At 59.2% G+C, this 9,424-nt stretch overlaps 2 protein-coding genes across 2 annotated transcripts; one reads left to right on the top strand and one right to left on the bottom strand.

Annotated features, from left to right (window-relative positions):
* Positions 1-258: 258 nt before the first annotated feature.
* Positions 259-4,585, top strand: ACO1O0_007773 (coactosin family protein; the record flags this gene model as incomplete). Its single annotated transcript, XM_083197141.1, has 4 exons — positions 259-332; positions 412-599; positions 680-4,438; positions 4,548-4,585. 4 exons carry the CDS (start codon positions 259-261, stop codon positions 4,583-4,585), a joined length of 4,059 nt encoding a protein of 1,352 aa, XP_083046609.1.
* An 898-nt stretch (positions 4,586-5,483) lies between these two features.
* ARO80 (zinc finger transcriptional activator) lies at positions 5,484-8,660 on the bottom strand (the record flags this gene model as incomplete). Its single annotated transcript, XM_083197140.1, has 4 exons — positions 5,484-5,878; positions 5,927-7,689; positions 7,741-8,013; positions 8,068-8,660. The coding sequence occupies 4 exons, from the start codon at positions 8,658-8,660 to the stop codon at positions 5,484-5,486; spliced, it is 3,024 nt and encodes a 1,007-aa protein (XP_083046608.1).
* Between the last annotated feature and the right edge of the window lie 764 nt (positions 8,661-9,424).

Here is a 9,424-nt window from a genome sequence, read left to right as displayed (position 1 = left end):
CAGCTCTCTTTCCCTACCGATCTCGGATCTGTCCAAACCACGGACCAGGCCGGCCGAGATCCCATGTCCGCTTCGCGCCTGGCCTCGTCTCCCGCCTCAGGCCCCTGAGATCGCTTCCCGACGCCAACGCACCAAGCCCTTTCCCCCGGGCGCAAAAGCGACCAGCGGCCAGTCAGCCGCACTGCTCTCCAAGGGGGATCGGACGCAGCATATACACCACTCTACGCGTGATTTGCGCGCGTCAATGCGGGACGAGACATGTCGCTGAATGGATTGGACAACCCCAAGGTCGGAGGGGCCTATGTGGGCGCTGTTGGGGAGCCGGGAGGATGGTATGGGAGGCCCTTCTTTTTTTCAAAACCTGGAAGGGAAGAGGAAGATTGGAATGGCTGACATTGTTCCGCCATGTAGGTTTCTTCTTAAATACGCCAGTCGCGACGAGGTCGAGGTGCTAGGCACAGGCAAAGGAGGCATCGCCGAGCTGCGAAAAGCTGTAGCCGAGTACGACGAGACGAACCCGCTGTACGGCTTCCTCAAGTACCGGAGGAGGAATGTCCTCATCAAGTACCTGCCGGAGGGCTGCTCCCGCCTGATACAAGGTGTGTACAGTTCCATGGGAGACAGTATATCGGACAAAAAGGTGGAGGGATAGAGGATACTGACCCTGGGGAACATGTAGCCCGTGCCGCTGTTCACTTTAACGCCGTGTGCGAGCGATTCTCACCGTACGACGCCCAGTTCGACATGTCGACATCTAGCGACCTACGCGACTCGAAGCTATCCGCCGCCTGCTCCCTACATGCCGCCACGGGTTCCAACTCGAGCTCAGGCTCGGTGCGCAGGAAGCATCTCATGGAGATTGCCGAGGAGGACGAGGAGGAGCACCAGCAGCCCGCCAAGCGCCAGTCGCTGATTAAGGACGAAGACAAGGGCGAGGGGGGCGAGGGCGCCGATAGACAGCCCCCGACCGCAACGGAACCCGTAACACTCAACGCAGACCTGGCCGCGAGCCCCGAGCACTCCAAGTTCTCCGCGCCAACCACCTCCGAGGTGCCCAATTTCACCGGGACCGGCAGCTCACCGGACGTGGATGCCAACCGCCGAATGTCTTCCCAGTCCGGCCGCGCAGAGGTCTACTCGTCCTACTCGTCCTACTCGTACAAGCCCAAGGTGAAGCTGGGACCGCGGCCGTCGCTCGAGACCAGCAGCACACGGCCCCAGACTGCAGGAAACTTCCGCCCCGTGTCCTCCATCCCCGCCGGATTCAAGCTCTTCGGCAAGGGCGGGTCCGCCGTCAGCGGGAAGAAGTCGTCCCCATCGTCGGGGCGCAAGGACACTGCCAGCGCGGTAGTCCCGGGCTCGCCGACGAGCGTCATGACCGAAGGCTCGTTTCCGACGGCGACGTTCCCCATACCCGAGGAGCCCTTGGCCAAGACGCGGTTCGACCTGGCCCTGCGCCCGGCGACGAGCTCGGGCGTGTCGACAAAGTCGGGCATGACGACGTCGTCCAGGGCGACCATGACGCCCGAGAAGGCGCGCCTGAAGAAGGCGATGCAGCTGAGGGAGAAGAAGAGAAAGGCTGCAGCCAAGATGGCACCCTCTGCGCTGGCGGTTCCAGCCGCCACGACGACGGCAGCGGATGACAACGCTGAGGAGAAGGCCGGCGACCAGGCCAGGGACGAGAAGACAGGAACCGACGAGAACGGTGAGGTAGCTGTGGGTGCACCTGATCAGACGGAGCAGAGGATGCCTATAGCCAAGGCGGACTCGGGTATTGCCATTGATGCATCGCCGGCCTCGACAAAGGGAGTCGACGTGTCGTCAGATGCCACCCAGTCGGACTCGCGGCCGGCAAGCCCCGTCATTGCCTCATCAGAGGCGGAGCAGTCGACCAAGGCTTCTTCCGTGTCCGAGTCTACAGATCAGACGGTCGAGGCGGCAGCCGAGTACAAGGCCGTCGAGAGCGGTGAAGCATCTTCATCGGAGGGATCTACGCCTAAACCCACAGAGGTGGAACCTACAACACTAAAAACGAGTGGAACAGAAGCGTCGGAAGTAATAGTGACAGGTCAATCGGAGACAGAAAATCCTGCTGCCGAGCATGAAGATGCATCGGTTGCCATTGAGGCGGTCGATAACACTACGCCTACTATTACTCGTACAAGCGATGAGCCAGAAGCTGACCCGAAGGACGAGATTGCCGAGGGGCAGAATGAGACAGTTGGGGTGCCTGTCTCGGATGCTGCCGAGGACATTCCAGTTGAAGCTAAATCAGAGGAGAAGAAACCAGAGACAGAAGAAATCCCAGAAACCAAGGAGGATGGTATTCCTGCGTCAACAGAAGACGTTGGAACGCCGTCGGAAGCCCCCAGCTCGCATAAGCCCTCCGTCACCGCTCCGGCTGCCACAGATGGTACTGCCGAGGCTACCGCCGAGTCTTCTACTGCTGAGTCTACGAATGTTGCTGCTGATGCTACTGCTGATGCTACTGCTGAGGAGCCGTCTGCTGCATCGAAGCAGACGGCTCTGGAAGACAGCCCCCAGATTATCCCCCAGGCCGGGCCAGCTCCAGGTCCCACGGAGAATCAGGCGACGAACGAGGCCCAGGCCATTTCTGCAGCACCCAGGAAACAGCTGTCAACACGACGCAGGGCGGTGGAGCCGATCCGGACTGACCTTAATATTGCCACCCACCAGATTGACCAGGTTGACCAGGTTAACCAGGGGGGCCGGCCCACATCACAGTCGGAGTTCAACTTTTCCGACAGCGAGAGCCTGATGGAGGAGCTGCAGAGCGCGACGGTCCAGGAGGCCCGGCCCATGCTTGTGACCAAAACCCCGCGCACGCCCGTCTTCCCAGGCCATCTGTCCACCGCCATGGCTGGTCCATCGTCGCCGTTGCCCTCACCAGCATCGCCGTCGCTTGTCGGCCCCGGAAAGCCGCATATGGTGCGCACTGTCTCCAACCCCGTCCGGGGCAATCTGGTCGCGCCCCCCACAGATGTGAGCCCGTCCTCTACGCGCTCCCTGAGCCACGGCGCCGCCTACTTACACCACGTCACCCAGCAGCGCTCCGGCGACCCCAACATGGCCAAGCAGCGCACCGGCATGGGCTCCGGCATCTCCCAGCGCATCAAGGCCCTCGAGATGCTGTCCGCCAACTCCGCCGAGTCGCCCTCCCAGCCCGGCTCGCGTCCCGGCTCGCGCCCCTCCTCCGCCTTCTTCGCCGTCAAGAAGGACCGCGTGCCCTCCCGCTCCCCCTCCTTCGTCGACAGGTCCAACTCGCTCTCCCGGGACGCCCGTCCCACCACCGCCCAGTCCCGCGAGCGCTCCCCCGAGACCTCCAGATTTCCCCGCAGCCGTGACCGCTCCAGCTCCATATCTAGCCGTCTGTCCATGTTTGAGCCCGCCGGCTCCCCGGGCAACACCCCCCGCGGCCGCCCCGAATCTATATCTGTCACCGCCAGGATTGTCCGGGACTCGCCCTCGCAGTCGAGGAACCCCTCTGACCAGGGCCCCGTCGAATTGAAGCAGTCGCCGCTGCTGGTCGACCACCACCAGCCAGCCAGGGATGAGCCCGAAGCCGTCGAACCCGCACCGGAAGCCGCCAACACCGCCAACACGGAGGCTGCACCGTCTGCATCCCGTGATCGCGGGGCAGACGCCGGGTCCCGCCGGTCCTCCTTCAGCCTCGTCCGTGACTTCATCAAGGACGGCCGCAAGTCGCTCAGCTCCCCCTCCACCGACAACCTCACCGCCCCCGCTGGCCACAACAACAGCGGCACCGGCAGCAACGGCGGCCGGTCACCGTCGCACCCGCCGGTCTCGTTCCAGAACACCGGCGGCAGCTTCACCGGCCGCCTCCCTCTCGGTCGCAGGTCGCTCAGCAAGGACCGCGAGGCGAGCTCCATCCTCAGCGATGACGGCGATGACGCCAAGTCCAACAGCGACAAGAAGAAGTCGCGTGCGGGCCGTCTCATGCGCCGTCTGTCGTCTCTGTCGATCTCGAGCCGTAATAAGATTGTCTCCCCCACCGGCGGGACACCCACCGTCACGGAGGAGATCCTCCCGTCCACCAACACCACCAACACCACCACCACCACTTCCGCCTCTACCCCCACCGCCGCTCCCGCCGACAACGCCTCGTCGCCCTCCGTCGTCGCCCACTTGGGCGATGTCAACGTGCAGTTCCCGGACACGCTCCTGTGGAAGCGGCGCAACATGTCCCTCGACTCTCAGGGCTTTGTGGTGCTGTCGGCCACGCAGCAGCAGCGCGCCATGGGCGTCAAGCGGTACCACCTAGGCGACTTCCGGACGCCCTACGTGCCGGACGTGGAGGTGCAGGAGCTGCCTAACAGCGTCGTGCTAGACCTGGTCGAGGGTAGCGCCGTGCAGGTTGCGTGCGAGGACCGCGCGGGGCAGATGAATGTCCTGCAGGGTGAGTTCCCGTTCCCTATTTTTGTTTTCGGCCCCTCTCCCGCCCCTTTCTCTCATCATAGCTACTGTTTAGTAGTAAGGAATGCAAAGTATCGACTGACATGTTCTAGTTCTGCGGGATGCCCACGCCGCGTGCGCCGGGCACTAAACAAGCGCGCCATTCTAATAAACCGTCCCAAGCCACAGCTCCCGGGGAACCCAAATACCCTCCCTCTCATCATCCCTCATCACCTCAGCCACACCCGCTGTTTACACCATAATACGGAACCATCATCTCTTTTCTCGTCTATACATAAAGCGCCACTCTTCATTCTATGATACCATTTTAGACCCAAAAGTCCGCCTTTCCCTCTTTTTGCCAATTTTCTTCCACCTGTCGTCACATGTTAGAATATACAGCCACCACCACCACCACCACCACCATTTCTCTACATTCTTCCCTTTTTCGCTGTTTAACTTCTTGTTCTTCTTGTTCCTCTTCTTCCCCTCTTCTTCCCCCTTGGTTTGTTGGATTATATCAGACCCGGGTTGGGAGATACCTCGGTGGTTCATAATGAGCGAACTGTTAGCGGGTAGCTACTGATCAGCCCCCTTTGGTCCCGGTTTGTGTGGTCTTTGTTTAGCTTTGCAAGCGGGCATATATGAGCGCACAGTGAAGCATTGGAGAGAGTACGCGAGAAAAAAAATGCAAGGAGAAAGACGGGGGTTAGCGAGGCAGCACCTTTGCTTGTAGGTGTTCTCGAATTCTCGGCATAGCAAGTAATGTCAAGACAAAAAAAGTCGTTTTTCTTCTCATTTTAAAAGTCTTCCTTTGCGCCGGGCATACCTGGCGTAGCTGGTACCTAGTAGTGTACGGAGCCAGGCTTATCATTCCGTCGATGCATCATATTCGTCAGACGTCTCCGCTCTTTTGGACGCCATCAAAGAAAAGAAAACAGTGAAGGCACAAAGAGATTTCCATAGATCCTTTCAGAGTTGTCACATAGCTCGTGCCTGTGTTATAGGGTCCTCGATGAAGAAAAAAACACGCACACACACACAACTTCTCAAAGACTGCTTGAGAACCCACCTGTGTTCGAGCCTGCTCCTGCGCTATTCAGGCCCGAGAATTGTGAAGGGTCCATGGCCATATAATCTAGGAGGTCAAGACCACCCACGTTGACACCCTCAGCCGTCATAGCGACGGAGCTGCTCTCCATGTTTTGGAAGAAGGCTGGTCCAGTAGGGAGGTACCACATCTCATCACCCGGATTGTTCCAGTCGTCAAACATGGTTGCGTCCATCCCAGTCCCAGGTCCGGATGGGTTGCTATTTGGCTCGACGGCTGCGGGCGTGGCGGGACCGAGGGACGCACCTCCGGGGTAAGGGAAAGTACCTGTGGATAGGTCAAAGGGCGTGGCGGAGATATTGTTGGGCTCGGTGGATGGGCTGAGCAGGCGACCTGAGAGAATTAGCGGATTTGCTATAGGTCCAACACTATGTGACTTACGATTGCCGCTCAGCTCATCCCGGAGGGTTTGTGCGTGTTTGCCGACCCAAGCCGCGCCCCCGTCGGCGCTGTTGGAAGCTAAACCAGCGCCATTCAGCTCGGGAACAGGACTCTGCGCTTCGCCGGAAGCCTGTTGCATAGTTGGAGCCTGGATGAAGCGGTTTCGAAGCCTGCTCGTCAACGTTTCGAGCAGATCAGCAAACCGGATCCCCAGATGCACATCGTCCACAACGCAGTTCCGCAGGCCTTCAACAGTGGCATCCATAAGGTCAATGCTGATCTTGACATCAGACCGAGGTGCACCTAGCGCAAACGTCTTGAGCAGGAACATCGCTCCACTGATTATGCGAAAGTATGTTCTCACCGGTGCGTGCTTCAGATAGCCACCAGGGAGAAGCCCGTCCACGACGGTGCGCATAAGGTTCCGACATCCCAAGACCACCTCACGCACAGACTCCTGGTCCTGTAACGTAAAGCCGCCAAGCTGACCTAGCGGGAGCTTGCCGTAATTGAGTATGGTCTGCGGAGAGAGGTGCGCACCATTAGTTGCTCCTCCACCATTGGCGCTGCTATTGGGGTTGCTGGTGTGGTTCGCGCAGCGTTCTACCACCGCCTGGAGTGACAGGGAGTGGACGTAGATTCGGACGTACTCATACTCAATCGTGAGGATATGCCGTAAGAAGTGTGGTAGGCGAAACCTCTCAAACTCCTTGTACCAATCCTGGAGTATAGGTGTAAACTCCCGGAGCAGGTCCACATACCGTCCCGTCCGGACGATATTGGCCGTGTATTGTCGGGATCTAAACAATTTCTCGTTACCTATGTGCATAGCGTTGCTGATGCCGGCCCAGCAATGGATAATTTGGTCGTCCAGGTCAAGGTCAGGCACATAGATGAAGGCGTTGGATATCGTTGATGACAAGGCCGTACCGGGGGTGTTCTCCTCATTCGAGAAAGGCCTGCGCCGCGTCACCGCTGGGTCCGCTCTCCGCAGATGCTCAGGTGCCATGCTCTTCCACCCGAGACGGCCAGCCAGCTGCGTCGTGTAAATGAGTAGCAGCCTCTTGATGCGGGTGGCCCTCTGGCGATAGACTTCATCTTGGTACTCTGGCCGGGTTATGGCATCATCCTTGAGCAGCTCGTCAATGTCATCGAAGACTCCCAGTTCGTATGCCAAGCCCATGGCAGTGCTGAGCAGCATCCAGCACATCCGGTCACTTCTCCATGCCGGCTCCAACCAGCCCTCCAGCCGCTTTCCGCCGAAGCCAGCCCAAGAAGTCCTATTGCCATCATCCTCCGAGCTAGTGGTGGGCTTCTCGCTGTAGTCGGGAAGCATCAGCTCATCCGTAGCCTCCGACGGCGGGAAATGCAACGCTCGTGGATGCCATTCAGTGAGAATCATTAGAGACTCAATGGTCCCAAGCGTCCGCAAGCTTCCTTTCCGCATGCCTCGCCACGGGGCCGTGCTGCTCGTCTGTGACTCGTCTATCGACGGGCCACCCGAGCCGCAGAAACCACCACCGAATGCTTCTTGGCCCCAGAGGCAGCGCTCAATCATACCACGCAGGTACGTCCAAAGTTGCTCGTGAATTGCATGCGAGCGACAGTGACCCCCTGTGCCAGACATCTGCTTGTACCTTGACGCGATAGTCAATAGCGTCACGCTGAGAATGGGCTCCTCCGTCAAGAGGTTGGCATGGGATGCAGGGTTACTAAAGGTAGGCGGTGATATAGGCGTCATAGGGGATAGGTACTTGTAGTAGCTATAGGAATGTTAGCGTTCTTTGGCAACTCGACTTTTCAACACCACATACTAGTCAATGTATTCAATCGCCTCATGGGGCGTGAACCATCCCGCCCGGACAAACCGGAATCTCATCCATGCCTTGACCGCCTCTGCATATCCCGGCTGAGCGGTCAGGTCCTGTTTGTCTAAGTCGGGGTCGACAGGTTGCTCTGAATGGCCCGGTACGGTATTCCGCCTCGGTCGTGTCCTATCGACTGGTTCCTCGATGCGAGGTTGGTTCGGTGTTACACCTGCTCCGGTTACTCGGGAATCTTCACGCTTCACCTGTGTCGTCATGTCGCTATTCCTGTTAGCGGTGGCCCGCTTGCTGCTCAACGATGCTGGGTGGACGAACCTGGCGGTGTCGGTGGCTGCCTTGTAAAGAAGGTCCAGGGCATCATGGGGCCCGTATACACCACGGCGCATGACGGTCTGGGCATCTGGATTCTCCATCTGTTCGTCGCCATCGGCGTCGGGAGCAAGGTCGGCTTCTGTCCGATCTAGTATCACAGACTCGGCCGTTCCAGTGGTGCTTCCATCTGGGCGCCTTAAGGGCTGGCTCCTGCCCTGGGATCCACCAGGGGTAAGCGGTACATCGCTGTACTGACGGCGCCGTTCGATCTGCGCGGGCGGGGTATCCTCGTTGGTGTATACCCTCTTGCGACCGTTGCGGACAATGTACTCATCGACGTCGCTACCATCGGCGTCATCCGTCTTGCGCTTGCGCCTAGTCGCGCTGAAGTAACACTCCTTGGACTCGCGCCGGCAGCGCACGCAGGGGGGGTCGTTGGGATTGTCGACGCTGCCGAGGTCACACCGCACCTTGCGACGACGGCACGGGATGCATGCCTGGTAGACACGTTTATGCTGGGCGCCAGCCTGAGCTTGCTGCTGCCCTTGCTTCTGACCGGCGGCAGGCGATGGCGACGCAGCGCCGTACTGGGCCATGGTTCGCTGTTCTCTCGCACAATGTGCAGTCGGTGGTGGTGTGGTTGGACAGCGGTGGGCGACGACCCTCGGTTTGCGGCGGTTTGGGGAGGTCGAAGGCTAGGCGTGGGCCGAAGTCAAGCGTTTTGCTGGGGCAAAGGCGTCAAGAAGGCGGGGTTGGTGTGGGCTTTTAGAGATGTCGGTAGGGACGGGAATGTGGCTTTGTTGCGAGCTGTCGAGGCTCTTTGAGACAACCTAAACGTCAAACCCAAAGTTGAAAAGCGAAACCCAGAGGTCCGAAGCGGTAGAAGAACCAGGGAAGAAAACGACGAACCTATTACCCAACAATTTTGAACAATTTTTCTCGTCCTGCCTGCTCCTTCCCCTCTTCGAAGGCTACCCAGCCGTTCGTGCACCTGCCTTCCAACTGATAAGGTAAGAAGAACAACGCCTCTCCTGCTCTCAGCCTCCCGCAGCGCACGTCCCCACAGGAGCTCGGCCAATGGTGATCGTCCAATTGCCTGCAATTGCCTGCAAAAAGTCCAACATCTGGCCCCACCAACCAATCGTGGGGAGTCCAGAGCAGCGCACTCCCCTGCAGGACGGAGTCGAGACATGGTGAAAAACTTCCCGGGTCACGTTGGCTGTAGGTCACCTGCCTATGGCCGTTGCTCCTGCCTCGACTATTACGACCAACTTGCGCCCGGCCATTGGGGTCCGGGGTCTCAGAGTCTCACCCACTACCAACCCCCATGTCAGCTCGTCCGGGCTATCCGTACGTACTC

The sequence above is a fragment of the Amphichorda felina genome (genome assembly GCF_050947745.1).
Source record: "Amphichorda felina strain 45539 chromosome Unknown scaffold_8, whole genome shotgun sequence".
Taxonomy (NCBI): domain Eukaryota; kingdom Fungi; phylum Ascomycota; class Sordariomycetes; order Hypocreales; family Bionectriaceae; genus Amphichorda; species Amphichorda felina.
The sequence above is the reverse complement of the archived record's forward strand: the minus strand, read 5'-3'. Positions and strand labels throughout refer to the sequence as shown.